This window comes from Malaclemys terrapin, chromosome 8, assembly GCF_027887155.1.
Source record: "Malaclemys terrapin pileata isolate rMalTer1 chromosome 8, rMalTer1.hap1, whole genome shotgun sequence".
Taxonomy (NCBI): domain Eukaryota; kingdom Metazoa; phylum Chordata; order Testudines; family Emydidae; genus Malaclemys; species Malaclemys terrapin.
This window is the reverse complement of record NC_071512.1, coordinates 91,905,265-91,928,793: the sequence shown is the minus strand read 5'-3', so window position 1 is coordinate 91,928,793 and position 23,529 is coordinate 91,905,265. Positions and strand designations below refer to the sequence as shown.

General features: G+C 40.3%; 1 protein-coding gene across 3 annotated transcripts in view; it reads left to right on the top strand.

Annotated features, from left to right (window-relative positions):
- The first annotated feature begins 3,409 nt into the window (after positions 1 to 3,409).
- LEPR (leptin receptor) overlaps positions 3,410 to 23,529 on the top strand; it is a 60,440-nt gene continuing 40,320 nt past the window's right edge. For 2 of the 3 annotated variants that reach the window (XM_054038568.1, XM_054038571.1), the window contains exons 1-4: positions 3,410 to 3,693; positions 12,977 to 13,035; positions 18,288 to 18,596; positions 19,873 to 19,996. In XM_054038568.1, coding sequence (XP_053894543.1) covers positions 12,996 to 13,035; positions 18,288 to 18,596; positions 19,873 to 19,996 — 473 coding nt within the window. In that variant the 5' untranslated portion in view covers positions 3,410 to 3,693; positions 12,977 to 12,995. Of the gene's footprint in view, positions 3,694 to 5,328; positions 5,369 to 12,976; positions 13,036 to 18,287; positions 18,597 to 19,872; positions 19,997 to 23,529 lie in introns of all 3 variants that reach the window. The other variant, XM_054038569.1, reaches the window with a different exon arrangement.

Sequence of the window (23,529 nt, the reverse complement as noted above, 5' to 3'; positions counted from 1 at the left end):
TGATTGGTATTAAGGTAGTACTACTTACAATATGCTTAGTAGCTGCTTTGCATACACATAGACACAGTTCCTGGTCCAAAGAGTTCACAATCCAAGAAGACAAGCAATAAGTAGGGGAGATGAATAAATATATAATTTAAAAGGTTAACATATAACCCACTATCCCCAACCATACCTCTTACCCAAGAAATTAGCCAGCTAAGAATGGCTATATGCATTATGCGAGAAGTGGCTCTTGAGGAGGAATTTGAAGGAAACGGTGGTCTAGTTCAGAGAGGGTTTTTTAATATGATATTGGTGACAGGAAGAAGGATTGAAGACAGATGTGAAAAGTGGACAACTGGGAAGTAAAGGCTGGTATCATTGCCAGGAGGTGACATGATAACAGACAAGAGTGGATAGATAGAGGTGGCAAAGTTGTGAAAAACGTAAGGTGAGGACAAGAAGCATAAATATGATGTGGTGAAAAAGGCGGGGTAGTGACTGGATTCAGAGAGAGAGGTGAGATGGAAAGAGTGATTGGCAAGGAAGGAACTTTAGCAGTAGTTGAATAGATTCCAGATATTTTTCCGTGGAAGTTGTGGAAAAGGTTTAATGTAATGGAAAAAATACATGTATAAGCATAAAGACCTCAAGTACAATTTCCATACAAGGCAGTGGCTTTAGTATTTGTCTCAATGAAAATTGCATTGTGTGATATCTGCTTACTGTTGATTTTTATTATTTGCCTTCTATGGGGTTTCTTGCACCTTCCTCTGAGACATCTGGTGCTGACCAGATGAATGAATACTGGACTAGATAAATGATTAGACTAGATGGCCCTTGGGCCTGATCCAGTATGGCAATTCATATGTATGTTCTGATGATATATGGGTTAATAGAATAAATACCTATTTATAAAGGATACTATACGTAAAGACTACCTCTTATGGGTAGAAAATAAAACAGAGTTATGTTTGGGTTTTTTTGTTTTGTTTTGTTTGGTATCTTCATTTACATATCGGAGCTGGGGTAACTAATTGAAGGTGACTTCTAAATATAGCTATATGGCATGTCATTTTGATAAAGTACAATGTATCTTCCATAGTGTATCATCATTCATTTTAGAACCAGGAACTATATATTGTATAATCTATAGGTTTTCTCCCCCTTTTAAATTTCAGCAAAAGGTGTGGGCATTACAAATTAGAGCATTTATAAAACCTACTATAACCATTCAAGTTAAATTCATAGTTAAATTCAGTTCTGGGTACTGAATTTTCTCTTTGCTACCAGTGGGGTTTCACCAATTTGAAGCAGAGTTGTAAGTAAAAAGAAAAAGAAATGTATGGATTGTTTCCACAAATGTCTGTAATATTATAGCAAATGTTATTAGTTAAGAGGCCGTAAAAGGAGAGATGAAAAAAGTCACTCAGTATCCAGACAGTTCATAGAAATGAGTGTTCTAGAAATTAATGAGAAAAAGTTATCTACATTTTTCAACCTAATGGCTCATTGGCTGAGTTACAGGCTAAACATTATTCTTATTTTTAAAACATTTTCTGTGGTCCAGAGATTAGTTCTAATTGGAAATCTGCTACAAGGGCGTTCTAAAGAACATCAAACCTGTTCTAGGCCCCAGATTTTAGTCCATATCTCTTTTTACATTAGTAATTGGATATTTGTGTATGCTGCCTGGTTAAAATCATTAACCCAAATACTTAAACAGAACATTAGTTTAATTCTTTATAAATGTTACTATGGATTCAGACAGCCTTGATTCTTTCCAGCAGACTCTCAATTTAGGTAAAACAGCCCCACTCTGCATTAGGAAAAAGATAAGTACTGTCAATACATTTGCTTCCTTATTCATGGTTAACACAGGGAAATACTGCAAAAAAATAATCTATGAATATTTACTCTTTTTTTTTTCTTTTTTTAAATGAATTTGCTTTGGCCAAACTCACATTGTGTGGGGTTTTTGTCCCTCTTCCTTCTACCCTCTTACTCCCTGCCCAGTCACCCAGTCCGGCATTAATGTCATGAATGTTTGAAGAAAGAGAATTTCAAAGATGAAAACACAAGCATTTGTGGACACTTCCCTGTGCAAGCATTTCTGTGCTCATCTGACTGAGGAACAGCATCAACAGCATGTGTCTGAACTGACCAGACACTCTTAAGCAAGTGCTTACATTTTAAATATTAGTGTTGATCACTCTGAGTACCTTTCCCAGACCTGAAGAAGAGCTCTGTGTAGCTCAAAAGCTTCTCTCTTTCATCAACGGAAGTTGGTCAAATAAAAGATATTACCTCACCTATCTTGTATCCCTAATGTCTTAGGACCATACTACACCTCAACAACTCTGAAAGTATCTATTATTGGCAGTCAACTGTTTGTGATCAATCCTTAAGGAAATAAATATAAAAACAGAAACCTCAAAACCCAAAAATATTACCTTGACTTCATTTATTTGAATTTAAGTGTGGTTTCCTCACAGACATTAAGTGAATTCTAACCTCAGCTAGATAAACTAAAAAACCACAAGTCAGTGGCTCATAGATATTGGCGTTGGATAGATGAAGTCAGCAAAAAAAAATCAAAGCCTTTTGCTTTTGCAGTTTTGACATGAAACGTTTCGATTTGTCAATTTGAAGCAACTTTTAATCGTTTTAATGAAATCAAACATTAATTTGAAATTAAAAAACCCAAAAGCTCAAAATGAAAAGCTTAATTTGAGTTCAAACTAAATGTTTCATTTGACCCCCAACAATGTTTTTTTCTATTTCTCCCCCAGAATTGCCAGCAAGCTGAAAGATCAGTTATTTGCACAGCTCTAACAAGGGCCTCTAGCCGCTCCCCCAATACCAATCAATAACACCAGTCTGTTAGCTCAGTGGCTGAGGTCTGGTGAAGATGGAGTTTGGGGTGGGAGGTTATAGGCCAGTCACAGGGAGCCGGATTTTGCTGTATTTAAAGGAGACATGTAACATCTCCCATTTTAAACAAAAGCTCCCTCGTTCCCCCTTTAACAGAGTGGGAAAGGCCCTGACACCTGCCCAGGGAGCGCTCTGAAGTGGGGTGGCCCAGGGTTCAATGAGGTGCTTGTCTTCAGTCACCTCAGCGTGCCCAGCCGGGCGGGCAGTCTGCAGGGCTGGGTGTGACTCTGGCGGGTCCAGGGGCTGGGCTGGGTGTGGTCCGAGCCTGAAGCCGGGGGCGCACAGAGGCGGCAGCCAGCCCAGACGCCACCGGCAAGGGGCAGCGTGCGCGCTGGCCCCCCGAAGCAGGCCCGGGCTCGGGGGGTTCGCGCTCCGGGCGCCAGAGCCGCAGAGAGCCGAGCGCCACGTGATGCTCACTCCAGCGCTTGGCCAGCGGCCGCTTCCTCCCGCTCGGCAGTGGGAGCTGCGGCAGCCGCTGCTCCCCGTGCCCAGGTGGGGAGAACAGCCGCCGCCTGGCCCCGCGGGCCGCCTCCCTGCTCCTCCTCCCGGCGGCTGGACCCACGCCCCGCTGCAGAGCGTGGACTGAAGGGGCTTTGCCAGCTCGCTCCGCCCGGCAGCAGGCGGCTGGCTGGACGAGGCGTCCCAGGAGAGATGGTCCCCGCGGGGTGACACGCGTGGAGAGTCCGGGCGGAGGAAGGGGCCGCAACACCGGGCTGCGGCGCCCGACCCAAAGAAGTCTTGACTTCGCAGCGAGCCCGGCTGAGTGCCCGGGGAAAGGTACGTGCGGGCCCCCGCTTGCTGGGCGCCCTGGCGGGAACGTGGGGCTGGGGAGGGCGGGAGAGCGAGCCCCACACGGCAGCGGTTCTCCGTGTCATGGGGAGTCCGTACATTTAACGGGGTGTCTGCATGATGCTTCCCACCCTGGGACACTGCCCCTTCGCCCGACGAGAGCGAGGTGGGGGGAAGCCACCGCAGTCGCATTCATTAAAAGAAGCTTGCTGCTGCTTCCTCAAATGAGGATCCGCCTGGTCAATGAAGCCAGGATTTAGGATCTACTTAACTTCTCCGTATTCCAACAAAACAACCCCCCTGCAAGTCCCACTTTCTGAGCTGGGCAACTTTTGTCCAGCTGTAGGACCGTTGTCAGGCAGGAACTCCAGGTGATTGAATGCTTCATGACAGATGGGACTCGTGAGAAGTGCAACTAAGGATCTGCCTTCTAGCAAACTCTCTACCTCTCTCAGAGAAGTCTGCACCACTATCTGTGTGGGAAAAGGTAGTCAGGGAGTTTGACACAGTCCTTTCAGCCATGTGGTAGTGTTCCCAGCCTGAGACTGAAGTCAGGATTGGGCTTGTTTAAAAATTCTAAGAACTATGATTACAAAAGAGTTGATGGAAAGTAATAGTGTACTTCTTAACCTGAAAATACCCTGGAAATATAGCCAAGTTCAAACCCCGAGTTTACAGTAGATACAGTATAATTTATGGGCACCACAGGTAAGGTTGGCTCTTGTTTATAGACAGACTAGCTTCTATGTCTGTTTTTGGCACTACTGGAATATGTGACTATCACAGGAGTTGGAGCTAGGGATGCTGCAACACCCACTGGCTTGAAGAGATTTCCGTTATATACAGTGTTTACAGTTTGGTTTAATTGCTGTCAGCATCCCTACTATAAAAACTGTTCCAGCACCCTGGTGTATAGTCTTAAAAACTATGATATATTATATCAGTAGTATGTGATGGTTCTCCTCCAAACTGCCTTCAGCCCCAGTTCTCTTAGCAGCCAATTAATGAAATGATGGAGGAGGAAAACTGTACTGTATTTTTATTTGTTTCACCAAATGTGAATTCAGCTTGCCTCGTTTTATCTTCATAGCAATGAAAAGTGCAGCTTGGTTTTTGTGGAACAAAGACATTCTGCATTGCACCTTCTTGACCAGCTTGCCGTAGACTTTCTTTCATACTTTCTTAAACGTTGGAGTGTGTAAAATGTTAACAAAACAGTCAGAGTCCACTTTGCTATTGAGTTTAATTCCACAAGGAGCCAGATGTTTGCCAACATGTGTTGACTTCTCCTGGAATTAGTCCCAGCAACAGACGTTAACCAAAGAGATACATTTGAAGTCTGAAGTTGTCTCTCTCTTTCTCTTTATGTGGCTTAAAAATACAAATCTATGTATAGAGCCCATGATCTGATTTATTTTATTTTCTATTTATCATCTATTAGGCTATGTTTTTGATTTTTTTTTTCTGAGTAACAATCTAAGGCAAAAGTAATGTGTTGCTAATATTATAAAAACGACAGCCAATAAAATGACAGTTTTGAAATAATTTCAAAAGGGGACTTTTATAAGTAGGACTTTGGGAATGAAAGTGAATAGATCTGCATATTTACTTTTTTGTTTGCAGTGTTGTAGCTGTGTTGGTCCCAAGAATTGAGAGAGACAAGGTGGGTGAGGTAATTAATATCTTTTATTGAACCAGCTTCTGTTGGTGGAAGATAAAGAAACAAGTTTTTCGAGCTTAACAGAGCTCTTCTTCAGGTCTTGAAAAAGTAACCAGAGTGTCACCAGCTAACTACAATGTGGGACAGATTGTTAAACATAAGGAATAACACATGTTGTAGGAAACCACTTAATTTTAAGTGGGCAATTAACACCTCTGCAGTCATAGGAAAAAAGAGCATTAGTATGTTACAAATTGTTGTAATGAGCCATAGAACCAGTGCCTCTACTGAGACCTTGATTTTTAGTATCTATCAGAGTTATGAATTTAAGTTCCTATGTTGGTCTTTTGAAGGCGTTGTGCTGATTTCCTTTGAGGATGAGGACTAATAGATCAGATATGGAGTGATTTGCGCTGTGAAAAGCATCCACTCACGGGTGATAGTGTGTCTTTTATCATGTTTCTGTGTGAGCTCATTCAAGAGCGTAGGGATTTGTCTGGTTTCTCCTATATACTTGTTGTTGCAATATATGATGCACTGGATTAGGTGGTACACATGTTGTGCTAGCCATGTGTAGGACCCATGGATTTTGAAAGGTGTGAGTGTGTGTCGGGGGGTGGTATTGATCACTGTAGCATAAGAGATGTGTCCGCAGGCTTTGCATCTGTTGTTCTGGCAAAGTCTGGTGCCTCTATGAGTTTGTGTGTCTTGGTCTGTGGGGAGCATGCTTTTGATGATGAGACTGGGGGGAGGTTGTTTGCAGGCCAGAAGAGGAGGTTTGGAAAAAATTTCAGGATAAGGCCTCCATCAAATATGGATTGCAATTGTTTGATGAGACCCCGTATGAGTTCCACTGTGGGGTGGTAGGTGACAAGTAGGGGACTGTGGTTGGTGGGGGGTTCTTTTTCTGTATTTCTCTCAGGGTGTTCAGGTGGCCTGTTCCATGATGTTTTTTGTTTTTTTTGGTTCCCTAGTGTATTATGGCTAACTCTTCTTGCATCATATGGGGCTTGCACACTACAAAAAAAAAAAAGGGGTCGGTATCTGTACAGAAAGACCTTTCTTCTATGAAAATAGACTGTGATTATTTATAAAAATATATATATATATATATATTTCTTCAGAAATAGCTTGGTCAGAAGTTACGCTGCTGGGAGTCACTATAAGTGTACCATGGCTTTTTACATTTGTCAAAATGTCTGAACTTGGCTTCCTAAAGTTATACATCTAAACTATTAATTTAGGCATATCCATAAAGGTGATTTGATTTTTTTCAGTAGTGAACATCCACATCTCCCAGAAAGTCAATGGGAGTTATGCCTCCTCAGCATCTTAGAACAATCAGGCCACCTTGACTATGGTGCCTAAATTCATATTTAGACCCTTAATTGTAGGCACCCAAATTAGAAAATGTTGGTTCTTGATTATAGAGCTGCGCTGCTCCTCACCTGCTTTTTAGAGGTAACTGACAGTTAGTCTGGGTTATAGGGAAGAGGAATGGAGGTAGTGCAGCTCTTTTAAGATGTACACATTCAGTGCTGTTTGCTCGTTAGTTAGCCATTGAAGAAATTTCTTAACAAAATTGTAACCTAAAAGTGACCCGTCAAATCAATTACAGGAATTGGCCAGAGAGAGCCCTTTATGTGATCCATTGACCTCTTTCTCCCTTAGTATTGATGGGAAAAGTATTGGGGAAAGTAGGAAAGGACCCATATGCAGTTTAGAGATATAAAATTAAAAATATCTGTAAGTATTCCCGTGAGAACTACAACTTATACCTGTGGATTTTTTTTTTAAACCTGTTTCTGCATTAGATAGTATGTCAGTCTTCCACGAAGACAGTTAGCGTCTATGGCTAGCATGGTCCAGAAGGCCGCAGACTCTTTTCCCCCCCGGTTCCTGTTAGGTTTAATGTCCAAGTCACCAGAAAACAAGTCTCAATGAACATGCAGTAGACAGTTCATTAATCTGTGAATCACTGACACTATAGGAGCCATTAGGGTCCATAATGACAAAACAGTACTTAACATGAAATTTAATCCACTCATTACTGACAAACAAGTTATAAATAGCGCTTATAATGAAAACACTGAGAAATCCTTAACTACCACGTGCAGCTATACAGGAAAGCTTCAAATGTCAAATAGTTACAGCAGCTCTGCGTAGAGGGAATAAAGTGAACGCATTCAATAGTGCAGAATAAAGTGCCGAAGGAAACATTTTGTGCCTGCAAAGAACAATAGTTACAATTTTCTCTAGTAGTTCTTTAAAATAACCAATATTTGTGAAACCGCAGTCACTTCAGTGAATTTGCATCATGAGCCAATGTAAACTATAGATTATAGAGAATATTTATTTAAGGCAGAGTAGAAAGTGCAAAAATTCTTTTACAAATTTTGGCCTGGATTTCAAGGAGTGGAATGTTAAAGGAGAGTTATGTTACAGCACTTTAGATGTTTAGGAAATGAGCCGGTGGCCTAATAAATAGATGGCCTCAGAGAACCCACTACCATGTTTGGGACTAGTTGGAGCTCTTGTTGGCAGTCTTAGAAGAGAGGCTAAGTATTGAATGAACATGTAGGCTGGGTAGCCCTTTGGTTTCTTGAGGTTCAGAACTGAGGCACTTTGGTGAAGTGATGTGGGGATACTTGCTCTGTTGCTGACTGTATAGTACCTAGTGTATGGAGAAATGAAGGACCTTGGTCTTTATGACTAAAATTTTGGCATAATCCATAAGAAAAACTTTCACTAAAAATCAGTTTCACCACTATTTTCCAAAGTATTTCATTTACTCAGAACATACACAAAAATGAATAAATCTAATAAAAATCCAGTGGTTTGATTTTCAGAGGTGCTGACTGACTTCAGCAAGACCTTGGGGTCCTCAACGGGAGCTACACATACTGAGTACCTTTGAAAATCAAGCCTGCCGCCTCTATGCTTAAGCATTATTTCTAGGATGTTCTATGTTTTTTGTTTTTTTTTTAAAGTCTATTTAATATTTAAAAGCAGCTGTGGTCGAGTTTTATTTTTGAAGGCAGGGGCTGCTTGTGTGCTCACAGTATTATGTTCCCATTTCTCATTAACTAGCAGCTGTTAGATTTTTTTTGTAAGCAAATGCAAGAAAACTGAGAAACTTGAAACTTGATATTCAGGTAATTATGTTTCTGCAGGGATCTGCCCTTAGAGATTCTTGGGTCTTCTGAGCCCAGCTTGGTCAATCTTTAGCCAGTTTAAATAAATCACTAGCAAAATAAAGCCCGGATCCTGAAGAACCTGGTCTTAGAAAAGTTGATTATTCTGCCTGTTTCTCTACTCTGGCAAGCCACAGAACATTGCACTTTATAAAGCCCGAGTGCCAACTAATTTATTTGGACAGAGGCCAAGGCTGGAAAATTTCAGCTTGAAAAGTGTCTGAAAAGCAGGTGGCTAGACTAGAAATACTTAAAGCACCTTTGTGATAGTAGTCAGTAGTGTTCCTGCAGTATCTGGTGCTGCTTTGTCTCTTGGAGATCATGACTTGTAGCATTTGTTGTTGCCGTAGTTGTTTGATTTCCCCCTGCTCCTCTCCGCTAACTAATTGTGGTTAGAATTATGTAAGAGACAATAAAAGATCCAACTTCAAGTCTGTGGCATTAAAAATTACTCTTCATTTCCAAGTAAGGAAGTAACAAACCTGCTTATCTCAGAGTGCATTTTCCCCCTTAACTCTTTTTAGTCCTCTTCATTTAAAAAAAAAAGTAATTGTTCACACTAGGGGGGGAAAAAGGCACTAAACCCGGGGCCCACTCTAACACAACAGGAGTAGCAGCTGCTACCTTACCCTAAGTGTGCCCCTCTATGGAATCCCACAGGGCTCAGTCCTGTCATCCCTTTTTACCCAACCCCAATATCAGAGCTCTGGAGGAGTTCAGTGAATCTGCAGATGACCCCTAGCTCTGTTTGCTTTACAAATGTGCACAGTGCTGTTTCCCAGTTTCTAAATGTTATTGGAACTTAGGCCTTGGCTACACTTACCAGCTAGTTCGACGGCTGGAAATCGAAGTTCTGGGTTCGACTTATCGCGTCTAGTCTGGACGCGATAAGTCGAACCCGGAAGTGCTCGCCGTCGACTGCGGTACTCCAGCTCGGCGAGAGGAGTACCGCGGAGTCGACGGGGGAGCCTGCCTGCCGCGTGTGGACCAAGGTAAGTTCGAACTAAGGTACTTCGACTTCAGCTACGTTATTCACGTAGCTGAAGTTGCGTACCTTAGTTCGAATTGGGGGGGGTAGTGTAGACCAAGCCTAAGATAAAAAGCAGCTGCCCAAACTAAATCCAAGTTAGATGGATGTAGTGGTAATTGGAAAAGGCAAACATTTTAAGGAACTGACTGGAACTGTGACTTCATTTTCTGTCCAGGGCGTCTGTCCATTGGTGATCATGTTAGTGCCTGATCTCAAAGTCCTGTTTGATTAATCACTGGTTACCCAGAATGGAAAGAGTGACCAGAAATTCCTTTGTCATCTTCCTCTAACCAGCCAAGTATGACTTTTCTTCTTTGTTACGGATCTAGCTGTGGGGATCACCGTCAACCTGCTTAGTGTTCTCCTTAGGTTTTACTGTGAAAGCAACATGGAAGCTGCACCTAGTTCATCAAGCTGTGGTCTATGTACTAAGAGGGACAAATGAGAGCAAATATCTCAATGATGTTCCATGATCTACTTTGAATTAGCACCATGAGAATCGAATGCAACCCAGAGTAGTGGCACTGATCTTTAAGCCCTTTAATGGGATAGGGCCCAGATATCTGTGTGTCAGCCTCTTCTCTGTGGCAGCTATTATTGATGGGAACTCTGTGACTGACAGTCCTCATGAGGAAACTCTAGGGACTTAGGTCAGGACCTGTTCTCTTGGCCGTGGAATTTCCTACCAGGAGATCAAGATGTGCCAGCGTCAAGACGAAATACTTTTATAGCACAATTGTGATAATACCTATAAAATATGGATAGTAACAATAATTATGTACTTCAGTGCAATATAAGTCTGATTTCCTGATACTGTACAACAAACACAATATATTTTCTGTGCTTCAGGGGCTGTTTTCTCACGCTGAGAAACAGCTGGTCTACTAACCACAAATTCCTGGTGCATCTGTGAAAGAGGAACCCCCTTTCCCTTTTGTGATCCAGTTTACACAGAAATAGTAGTAGTTCGTGATTATATCATATAAAACATAACACCCCCCTATTTCTATCTGTTAGAAATAAAGAAAAGAATGGTTAATTTTCATTATAGGTCTATGGTAATTCTGGACACGTTTGGAGAAAGAGCTGTAGCTAGTATATTACTTCCAGTATTCATGTTCACCTATTAGAGGATGGACTAGTGGAGGGAAAAGTACTGATAGATAAGTATTCTATGTTAATATGACCCTACATTAACTCTGCAGAGCTATAGGGCAAATCCCACATCAATCCCCAGAGTAAGCCCAGCTCAGCTGCTTATGGTTTGACACATTAGAAGAACACTAGGTAAATCTTTATCCTAAGAGGCAGTGAAACACTAAATCTAAGAGATCTTGGGCTCTCTTCTTTGATCATTTGGATACAGCCCAAAATGTACCCTGATTTTTCTTTCATCCAGTTTTAAATTGTACATCTTCAGCTCTTGTCACAGATGTAGCTGCAAACCAAAATCCTATGTAGTCAAGGTACTCGGTATAGAAGAAATGGCCCTAGTAGGAAGAGTACGGGCACCACAGACTTAATGAAGGAAGATAATCCTGTTGAAATGTTCTGAACCTACTGGACTGGAGTCTACTTCTTTTGGGAATTTGATATTTCAAGTGAATCAATTGAACTAAACTTTTCTCAAGGTCAGTAGACGATCAGATCTGGATGGCTGATAAAGCCAGTGACTCATTTGTATTTATAATTTAGGATATAGAACTGAACTCTTGTTGAAGATTGATTGTTGATTATACAGGATAAGTGTGAGTCTGTCGTCTCTTAAGTCTGTAGCAGGAAGCCAGGCAACAGTAGGGGCTGCAGAAAGTTTTACCTTTCCACAGTGAGGCCAAAGAAGACCGATGCTAGCGTTAGCAATAATACTGTTTTCTTTATTATAATAAAGTTCTTTGTTCCAGGGTGGATTTGATTTAAATCAAATTGATTTAAATCATGATTTAAATTACTAGTCAGGAAGACTCGATTTAATCATGGATTTCTACATAAAAGTGCATTCTTGTTGTTTGTTATAACCATAATACGTATTCTTCACAACTCAGAGATAGATGTAGGTTTCATTTTTAGAAGGTACACACTATACATTTTTAAAGTGATTTATTTTGAAAACTTTTCAGAGTAGTTTTAGGGCTATATCAGAAAATGAATGACTGTTTGGGTATTTTACTTACCAAAGGTAATTGAAGCAGATAGTTCACCTCCTAATGACTTCATAAATATCTCCAATTCAACAGGTTAATCATTAATATTTGGAGGATTTTCTTGCCATGCTGTATTAGGAGGAGAAAATCACCAGACACGCATTTAAATTTAGTTATTTAACTAAAACAACAACATTATGTATTCTGGTTTTTTTTTCTTCAACAGGAAACATACAATATTTTAACAAAACAAGCATATGAATTTTTGAATTTTGAATTTAGTTAAACATTCAAGTTTTTTAAAACCTCCCCCTCCCTAACAGAGCGTGCTAACGCTGCCAAACAGCTGTTTGGCAGCAGCCAGGTAGGAAGCGCTGGGAGGTAGGCGGAGGAGCAGGGACGCGGCGCGCTCAGGCAGGGAGGAGGAAGTGGGGCGGGGGCTGAGGGGAGCTTGGCTGCTGGTGGGTGTATTTTTCCCCTTGGGTGCACCAGCCCCGGAGTACCCATGGAGTTGGCGCCTATGCAATCAAGTTGTAAGAGTCTTAAACTGAAAACCCAAGACCTCTGTTGAACAATCCATATCTATGCAAATATAGTAGATACCTCAATCATAATTATAAATGTGTTTTGTGATTGGGTTTTAGTAGAATTTGTGAGACTGCTTGGTAAAAATCCCAAACTACAGCTATCTTACATAGATACTAATCCGTTTTAATTGTAGTATTTAGCTAAGTTCCACTGTTCCAATTACTACTTTGTGGGTGAAAATGGATTGCAGAAATCATGGTGCTCAAATGTGGGCTGTATTTTGGAAATTATTATCTCACAGTCATTTTAACTGTGTGGATTCACAATACCTTGAAGAGGAAGAACAGGAAATAAGCCCCAGGTGAGTCAGAAAATACATGAGGACTAAAGAGCGCTTCCTAATTGTAATGGTTAGAGATTGGCTGTTTGATATTTAATCAGTACTCTAAGCAGTGTTACTTTTTTGTTATGATGCTATCTGATTTGTCTTCCTTCCTGTAAAGGAGCAAACATTTATTTAAATAAAGCGCACAATTTTTTTAATTTAAGAATTACACAGATTCCTGATGTTTTCAGGCAATGTATTTTCAATATAAGTTCAGAAGTTTTAAAGAATACTCTTTTAGAAGATCCAAGTAGAATAATAGACATGTACCTCTGAAATGAAAATGATCTCTTCAGCCAGTTCTTAATTTGTTAAATTTTGGTTGTTTTTTAGATCCACTGTTCAGAACAAGATGTATTCGCATAAACTTTTGACTGTGTTTCTGCACTTGGGTAAGTTGCCTGAGACAATGATATTGAAACTGTTTAAAAAAAAAAAATTGTGTAGCCATTGATTTGACAAAGTAAAAGCTTGATCCTGCAAGATGCTCAGTGCCCTCATTTCTCATGAAAATGTTGGATGCACCGTACCTTACAGACTAGACAATAACCTTCTGATGATAAAACCAATGCAAGTGATAGCTGATCAATATCTAGTACACAGCTATTTTGAAAAAAAATGTTTGATAGTAAACTTGCAACTGTAATACAGTTAGTTAATGTAGTTAATTAAGACAGGCTAGAGCAATCAGTATAACTAGCATTCATACAGGTTAGAATTTTATGGGCAATCTGGACAATACCAACAACTGAGGGTAAAATCCTGACTCCACTGAAGTCATAACAAAACTCATATTCACTTCAGTGGAGCCAGGATTTTACACAAAGTGTTTATTTTATTAGGTATGTTTTTGCACTAAACCATTCCCCCTGCTTCATATACAAAATTGTTGTAATGAGTGCTCAATTCATGGTAAATATAATAGTTCAAATATGAGGACTTCAGTTTTCCTTTCTAAAATAGAAGAAATAAACAGAGTAGATTAAATCAGACGTGCATAAATTTTGTCAGACCCATTAATGTTGGTATTTTCTCTGTAATTTTTGTTTATTTGGCAAAAGTCCCTCTAAATTTCCAAAGATGTTGATGAAAGATAAACCAGATATTTTAATCTACGTTTCAAAAGTTGTATCTTTCAGATCTTTGAAGCAATTGTAGGTTTTCTTAGGATTTCTTCATGTCTTTATTCATTCAATATCAAATGGGTCACTACATTGTTGAGACTTAATTAATATAACCTAAAAATTCTCTGCATTTACAGAAGTATCTTTTAACAGGGCAACTGGAGTGCTCAGGGGATTTGCATTGGGAGACAGAGCTGTTTGTCTTTAGCAGGGTGGATTTGATTTAAATCAAATTAATTTAAATCACTAATCAGGAAGACTCAATTTCATCATGGTTTTCTACATAAAAGTTCATTCTTGTTCGTTGTTATAACCTTAATACATATTCTTCACAACTCAGAGATAGATGTACCTTCTAAAAATGAAACCCACACACTATACATTTTTAAAGTGATTTATTTTGAAAACTTTTCAGATTAGTTTTACAGCTATATCAGAAAATGAATGATTGTTTGGTTATTTTCACTTACCAAAGGTAATTGAAGCAGATAGTTCACCTCCCAATGGCTTCATAAATATTTCCTATTCAACAGGTTAATTATTAATATTTGGAGGATTTTCTTGCCATGCTGTTTTAGGAGGAGAAAATCACCAGATAGATATTTAAATTGTTCTATTTAACTAAAGCAACAAAGTTATGTATTCTGGATTTTTTTCTTCAACAGCAAACATATGATATTTTAACAAAACAAGCATATGTCCCTCGCATCTCACATTTATCTCCAGACTTCTTCTCCTTGTCCAGATCTATTCTGCCCCCAACAATTTCTATTCATTGAACTTTTTGAAACTTTGCACTTTTAGAGAGAGGTAAGGGATTGACTCTGTGTACACAAATTTGTAAAGGGACAATAGAGTTGAGGTCTGTTATTTCTCATCTCTATATATTATCTATTTATTTAAAAACATTTTTGCTGTTAACAAGCATGTTACCTCTGGAGAGACAAATCCACAGTTTGAGAACTGCAAAACTAAGCATCTCTGATGGTATCTTCTAGACTGAACACTGAACCCCACTGGGTAGATAGAAAGATTATCCTAAATAATCTATACAGAAGCCTGTGGAACCCCATAAAATTGGGTCCCTAATCCATGAACTATTGGAACTCATTTACAAAACTTTTCTTAAACATTACATGAATATATTGTCTCATACTATAGAATTAGAATTTATAATCCCTATTCCTTGATGAGATAGTTTTAATTGAGATATAATATATCTTTAGATAGGTGTTTTCCTCAAAAAGCATTTTATAAAAAAAAAACTGATTTAAATAAAAAAAAATCCAATTATTTTTTTAAATCACTGATTTTTATCCACCCTGGTCTTTAGTCACTGTTAAGTAGGCTTGTGTGTACAACAGCTTTCACTGTTGCTGTTTGTGTTGTACCTGTTCTGTAAATAAATTCCTATATCAGTGTCAAGTGAATATTTTTAATGCAGCCTACTGATTTATAAAAAAATATTATGTGTTTATTAAGGGATATAAAATATATAATCTTATGCTAAATAATATTATTGCAATTTTATTGTAGCTTATTCATTTCATTTACATTTTAATGAAAAAAATATTATAGTAATGGCAGGCACACTGATCTTATGGGATTTGGTTAGTTTGTCATGTGAGAATCTGCAGTGTGATTTGTCCTTCAAAATTAAGATATGCATGTATAAAACAAACTGAAATCCTCTTTCAGTGCCAGCTGTAAAATGGGTAGCATATTAGCTATATGTCCTGCCCCATAGGAGTCATGTCCCTCATTTTGTTTTCGCATCACGGATTATGCACTAATATTCTGTTCAGTCAACTGAATCCTCTACATGGAGCCAGGAAACCTAATGAAGCTGATGTTTAACAAGGCACAGACTCTGCCTTGTTAAACAAGAGAAAATACCATTGAGGGTTCTGCTGATCAGAAAATGTGTATATCCAAAGAAATTGAACATCTCAGACACAGAAGTAATAACATGAGTTTACTTTTAATCATCTTAGAAACCTATTTTTCACTTTGCATTGGTTTACTATGCTAAAATATTTACATAAATTGAAATCAGATTGTGCCTGTGAAAGCAAAAGACACAAATTCTCTCTTGTTTTTGTTATTGTGAGTCTATTTGCAAGACATTCAGTAAGAACGAATTTGTACGTAATAAACTGTTTAAAATATTCATACATTTTCTAGGCATTACACTAAAACAAGGACACATACAAATCAGTTACGTGCATTTCAATAACTAAAATAACTATTTTAATTCAAAGAGGCCTATTTATCATTATCAGAAGTATTATTAGCCCACTTCAAGCTCTGATCTATGAACAGTAGCCATGTAGTGTAACAAGTGTACTCCTACATTGTATAGGGTTTTATTTTCAAGGCTTCTAAGTTTTGATAGAAAATATCACCTTTTACTAGATCTCATTTTGTAGAAAATGCTTCTTTTGGGCCTATTTACCTAACTGGCCATGTATTATTGTAAAACACGTTAATTAGTAGGGTTGCCAACTTTCTAATCGAACAAAACTGAACAGCCCTGCCCAGAGGCCCCTTCCCTGAGGCCCTGCGCCCTGCTCACTCCATCTCTCCCTGTCGCTCGCTTTTCCCCACCCTCACTCTCTTTCACCAGGCTGGAGCAGAGAGTTGGGGTGCGGGAGGGGGTGAGGGCTCTGGCTGGAGGTGCAGGCTCTGGGGTGGGGCCAGAAATGAGGGGTTCAGGGTGTGGGGGGGGCCTCTGGGCTGGGACAGGGGGCTGGGGAGTGGGAAGGGTGAGGGCTCCGGCTGGGGGTCAGGCTGGGGATGAGGGGTGTGAAATGCAGGAGAAGCTCTGGACTGAGGCAGGAGGTTGGGGTGTGGGAAGGGGTGAGGGCTGTGGCTGGGGATGAGAGGTGAGAGATGCAGGAGGAGCTCCGGGCTGGGGCAGGGGGTTGGGGTGAAGGAGGGGATCCGGGGTGCAGGCTCAGGGAGGGAGTTTGGGTGCAGGAGGGCGATCAGGGCTGGGGCCAAGGGGTTCGGTGTGCGGGAGGGGGTGTGAGGTGTGGGCTCTGGGAGGGAGGTTGAGTGCGGGAGGGGGCTGAGGCTGGGGCAGCGGGTTGATGTGTGGTTTCTGGGAGGGAGTTAGGGTGTGGGAGGAGGCTCAGGGCTGGGGCAAAGAGGTTTGTAGTGTGGCGGGGGGGGGGGGGGGGGTTCCGACCTGGGGCAGGGGGTTGGGGTGCGGGAGGGGATTTGGGGTGCGGGCTCCAGCCAGACAGTGCTTGCTTCAGGTGGCTTCTGTAAGCAGTGGCATGTCCGGCTCCTAGGCGGAGGGGCCGGGGGCTCTGTGCGCTGCCCCTGCAGCTCCCATTGGCTGCAGTTCCCAGCCAATGGGAGCTGCAGAGCTGGTGCTTGGGGCGGAGGCAGCACACGGAGTCCCCATGGCTACCTATGCGCCTAGGAGCTGGACATGCCACTGCTTCCAGGAGCTGTGCACAGCCAGGGCAAGCAGGGAGCCTGCCTTAGCCCTGCTGTGCCGCCGACCAGCCTTTTAGTGGCCTGGTTAGTGGCGCTGACCAGAGCCACCAGGGTCCCTTTTCGACCAGGTATTCTGGTTGAAAACCAGAGGCCTGGCAACCCTATTAATTAGGGTTTTAACAATTGTAAATAGTATCTTTCTGGTGTAACAACACAAACAAAAGTATTGTGAAAGCATTTAAAAACTACTACAATGTACTCTGTAACAATGAACAAAACCTATCAGATGCCTCTGATTGAGTGGGGAGGGAAGAAAAGACATCCGATATGTTAAATGACTTGGCCCCATTGAACTCAATGGCAAAACTCGCAATGACTTCAGTGGGACCAGGAATTCACATATTATGAATAGAGCTTTTTATATTGTTGCTGTGAACAATAGGATTGTTTTTGCATGTCTTTAGAAAAAGTTACAAATAACATTTTTAATGCAGTTTCTGTGTTCACATGATATCCATTAGCGAGGAGGACAAAATATATCTTTATATTATATTATTTAACATATCAAGCTTGTGAACATCCCAAAGTTGGGTGTGTCCAGGTTGTAAAAAATATAGCAGATAGTTGCAAAATGTGGACCTGGGTTTGGATTTTAAGACCCAAGAGTTTTTGTGTGCCCACATCTAGGGCCAAATTCTCTGCTAAATTGGTGCAGCTCCTTTGACTTCAATCTGTGTTTAATATGTTTGATTCTAATTAATTTACACCAATTTCAGCCAGGAGAACACTTTTCCCCCTAGAGTTCTTGTATTGGCCTATCTTGTTTTTTTTTAAAAAAATGCAGTTATTTTGGAAAAAAGAACAGGGTGACTTCAGTCAAGTATGAGACACATGGGTGAGTTCTGGAAGCCTCACTGAATAAAATAGTCTATACGAATTCAGAAGTGATTGGCACTTGGAGATTCTTGTCCAATATTTCTAATCACACTTGTTTCTTTAGAATAGCATCTGCTCTGTTTTCATTGTTCCAAGTAGTGTAACTCATTTCCTTCTTTCTTTCTTTGTATTTCCAGATTTTATTCGAATGGCAGTTGCTCACTGTATGGTACATCAGATTCCAGCGTCGAGCTTTATGCTGCCTTGCATGTCACCGAATGAGACTTCTGTCATTCCTTTGACTGCTGGTGTTGTAGCGAGCGGTCCTGGGTTGCACGGAGAGCATGGAACTGCTGAAACCAGCTCTCTGGTGCTGGTGGCTGAAGAGAGTTTCCTCTGTTGCCTTTGGGGTGAAACACATGCAAATTGTTCTTTGTACACAGCAGGCATGGAAACAAAAAAATTTACGTCCTCAGAAATAAGTAGCTTAGCTCCTCAGCAAACAGGTAGGTTTGTACTGTAGTTCTTTAAAGTGACTTAGTAACGGACATCACGTTTTCTTTTGTTTTTCAAATATTTTCCTAATACTATTATTTGTTTCCATTTGTGCCTGGATTGTGCGGGGTACTGTACAAACATAAATGAAGGCAAAATTCCTGTCCTGGAGAGGTTGCCATGTAGAAAGGCAGACAAAAGGTAAGGGAAAGGGGAACAACATGCAAATAAGGAGGTAGAAGTGGTGAATGGCCACATCTTAATAATATAAATCCATTTTGTTAGCCATATAGGTAACTATCCTCAGTTGCCCCCTCCCCCTTACCTTTACCACTTATTAGTCAGCTAACTCCTTGTGAGCATCATGGTAGAATTAGGTCGTCAGAGGAATGTTGAAAAAAAATATATATTGTAGATAAGGATGTAGACATTTTTAATGGATTTTTAGCTTGAGAGAGCAACGCTTGTCCCCACCTCCATCATTCACAGTGACTTTATCTTGCATCCTGTCATTTGAAATGTGGTTGGTTATTCCTCCCGCCCCCGGCGCACAATGTACCTGGTGGGGAAAAAAGTCAATATCTTTGTGTGAAATCTTGATCCTACTGAAGGCCATGCCAAAAGTCCCATTGTCTTAAGTATGGTCAGGATTTTACCCTGTATTTCTAGCACTGCCTCATATGTCAGGTAGTCTTTTCAAGAAGTAATCCGAATAATTGTATTGCTTTCTAATGCTGCATAGAAGTTGTAGTCATGAACTGTAGCAAAAAGATTAAAGAATATCAGAAACTTAACACAGCCCATTTGCTCCCTCCCCCTCCACTAAAAATTGTCACTAGTTTCAAGTAAGAAATTTTATTATTTAAACAAATCTGTGTGATTATAATTTACATGAATTTTATGTTCAGCTCTGTACATTCTCTATAGTAAGAGACTACCAGATCACAAAATACCTTTAAAAATCTGGGTTTTAAATTTGCATTAGGCATTGGATTTCGGAGCCTAAATCTTTTTCCATACTAGGGGATAGCTCAGTGGTTTGAGCATTGGCCTGCTAAATGCAGGGTTGTGAGTTCAATCCTTGAGGGGGCCATTTAGGGAACTGGGGTAAAATCTGTCTGGGGATTGGTCCTGCTTTGAGCAGGGGGTTGGACTAAACGACCTCCTGAGGTCCCTTCCAACCCTGATATTCTATGATTCTAAGACTTACTGGTAAATTTTATTTTATTTCTTTAAATGTCTTTGGTTTCAATGTGGTTCAGAAAATGTTTACCTTTTTAAATTTAGATTTAAGCTGGAACATTCAATGTTGGACTAAAGGAGACCTAGAACAGTTCGTTTGTATCCTGAAATTGTCTAACAAGAAGTCGTACTTGAATGGAGAATTTAAGATTAATCTTTTATATGTTCTGTAAGTAAAATATATCGGAAGCTTCCCATTTATAAGGATATCCTAAAACACCAGTAAAGGTCCTATGGGTTTGTTGTCTTACAATAGTATTTGTGATCTGAAACACAGTTATAGCATTAGTCAGTACAAGTGGATAATATACTACATGCCCATTTGTTCTTAATTCCATACAGTCCTATCAAAATGTGGTCTAAAAATATCAGTCAGGTATATGTTCAGGGCTTGAATGGTTAACACAGGGTATTTCCTGTCCTTTCTGTCCTTTTCTCATATTTATTAAACTGCTTATTTTATTTTAACTAAGTCAAAGGCGTCCTCAATCAATATGCGACCCATCATTTTTTAAGGTTGAATGCTTGATTTTTAGCTCTGCCTGCTTGTGTTTTTGCCTTTTATCATATTCTTTCCTTAAGACATTTATTCTTCTTTGTCATTTTTAATACCATACCTAATATAAAAACTAGAATTTTTGATGCATCTTACAGAGTTAACCACTCTGTAGCCCTCTTACAGACACAAAAGAAGTCACCACTGTTCCAAACACGCTTTTGGAGGGTAAAATATGTTCATCACCTAGAGCTTTGGTATCTCTTTTTAATATATTGAAACTAAATGAATAAATCAGTGATTTAAATGTGAACGTTAGGCTACACTTCAAGAGCACACTGATCTCTATAGGCTACTGCTGGATTGAATGGCATACATCTCTTATGCACTTTTGAGTTTCTGCGTTCCCTTTTCATTTAATATTTTCAGACAGTTGGTACTCATGTAAGGAACCATGTTCTCATCTGGAAGTCCACCTGCTTCTGCTCTCCATATTACCTTGAGGTAGGGGAGTCTCCACTAACAATGGAGAGGAAGGATGGTCTTGTGGCTAATAGACTTGGACTCAGAAGTTCTGGGTTCAGTTCCTTTCTCTACCACAGACTTCCTATGTGATGTTGGGCAAATCCTTTAATCTCTCTGTGCCTCAGTTCCCCATCTGTAAAATGGGGATAATAGCACTTCCCTCCCACCCCTTGTTGTATCTGTTTAGATTGTAAGCTCTTTGGTGTAGAGACTGTCTCTTATTACATCCTAGTGGGATCTGACTATTAATTGGGTCTCATATGGATACTATATTATAAATAGATCAAATAGACCCACAAAAGCTTATGCTCCAAAACATCTGTTAGTCTATAAGGTGCCACAGGACTCTTTGTCGCTTTTTACAGATCCAGACTAACACAGCTACCTCTCTGATACTTGACTCTGTGCTTTCTGTGTCTCAAGTACCATTACATCTAAAAATAGTTCCCACTTTTGTTCTTTTCCAACCAGGGTTCATCACTAAATAGAAAAATCTTAGCTGATGGGGATAGTTGAGTAGACTAGGCATGCCTAGCCCCCCTGGAAACACAGATTCAAATCCCAGCTGAGCTGAAAAAGCTCACCAAGGCAGATATGTTCAGAACTATAAATTCACTCTGTGCATTTTTCAAATAAGAGCTTAAAAACAGAGGCCCTGGATGACTAAAGGCCTCATGACACTCCCGTCCCCTTTTTAAGAATAGAAGGTTTTCCCTGGTGCTCAGGGCTAAAATTTGGTCTCCTGCTGCTGCCATGTTGCATACTGTGTGCTGTTAGGCTCTCTCTTACCACCCACAGATGGGTGCGTGTCAGTGGTGGTGTATTCTAATAGCTTGTGAAGTATTCTGGGATCAGCCTGTAGTAGTAGTCTACAGATAGACCATCTTATATCTTTGAGAAGAAATGTCCTATTTCTGCCAGTAATCGAGAGTTCTCTGCTAGCCGTGCCTCTCTGAAAAAAACCATCCGTGAAATGGGTGCACAAGCACAGCACTGCTTTGTGATAGGGGTGTGCTTCCACATCTGAAAGAGGAGAAAAATCAACAACTCTCTTACACCTTGTTAGTGAAAGTGATGAGACACATAAGAGGTAGAAAATGAGGTGAGAAGAGCTGCAAAGACATCAAGACACAGTGGGAGCAAGGAGACACATACTGGAGCACCCCAGAAAAAACAAGAGAGATTCAGAAGGCTTAAAGTGCTTGATGAACTGATTTTTTTGGGGGTGGGTGGGGGGGAGGCCAGAGGAATCTGCAGTAGAAACTCTCAAAGGGGCCAAGAAGACCTGACAGCCTATGGAGTATCCTGTGGAGCTTTGAGAGAGGCTAGAAAGATGAGACTTCTGTTTTCTGTTTTTTCCCCCTCTTAGTTTTGCAAAGTACAAAAGCATTTTGCATCCTTTTGCAGATTCATCCTGCAGTGCAGGAAAACAAGGATTTTCTGATTTTTTGCAAGGATCTAAAGTTTTATTCCAGTTTCTAGACGAAGCTCTTCCCTGTCTGGGAAATTTAGCAGTGTGTTAACAACTGCCTTGAGCTGCACCATTACCTAAGTTTGAGGTCTCTGTATGTTCTGCTCTCTTCAGTATCATTTTCTCTGGCACTTCAAAAAAATTACTGTAATTCTTACCCTGAAAGAAATTTGTCAGCTTTTTACTCCAGATTCCCTGAGTAAGTTGATTTACACATCTCCTCCAAATTATCGACTTACTTACTGCTAATGCATTCATTCTCCTCTCCAAAGACTATCAGTAGTATTTTTGCTATTGTTTTTGCTATTATAGAGCAAACTTATTTAACATTCCTCATGTGGTGGTAGTATTTTTTTTTTCTCCCAGGAGTGAAGGTCAATTATAGTTTTCTTTAGCAAAGCCTGATGGTCTGAAGGAATAACTGACTTGTTTGTTGCATGTTTTGGTAAAAGGGTAGCTTCCCCTGTTGGCTCACTGCCTTTCACATGCAGGCCAGAATAGTTTGAAAACAGTCCCAGTTTTAAAAGTATGTTTTCATGGCATTTGTTTCTCTCTGGGAGGCCTCAATTCAGAAACAAGTGCCAATATTCTCATATTTAGGCCATACAAGCAATGAAAATAATGGCCTTGTTTTGTTATAGGCTCCTCAATGGTTCACATATGGCCTTTGACAGCTCAAGTGTTTCAGCATTAAAAAAAGATTTTTGATTCACCCATCCCCAAGTATTACAGGCTTGGTCTGACATCATGAACAAAAAGTGCGTCATGCTGTCCATTACAGAGCAGGTCTGAAGAATAGACGTCAGTCAAATAGGACTCTGAAAATATACTGCAGAAAAGATGCTAGTAACAAGAGGGCTGCCAAGATGGAGATGAAATCATTGTCAGAGAGCTGCCTCTACCTTTTATGGTACAACTTCCTTGGAAGGAGAACTCTATTTAACCCTGTAGCTTTCATAAAATCTTAAAAATGGAGGGCTGGAAGTGACCTTGAGAGGTCCTCTAGTCCAGCTCCCCTGTGCTGAGGCAGGACCAGGAAAACCTAGACTATCCCAGACAGGTGTTTGTCTAACTTGTTCTTGAAAACATCCAATCATAGGGATTCCACAACCTCCCTTGGAAGCCTATTCCAGATTTTAATTCTTCGTATAGTTAGTTTTTCCTAATATCTAACCTAAATCTCCCTTGCTATGGATTGAGTCAATTACTT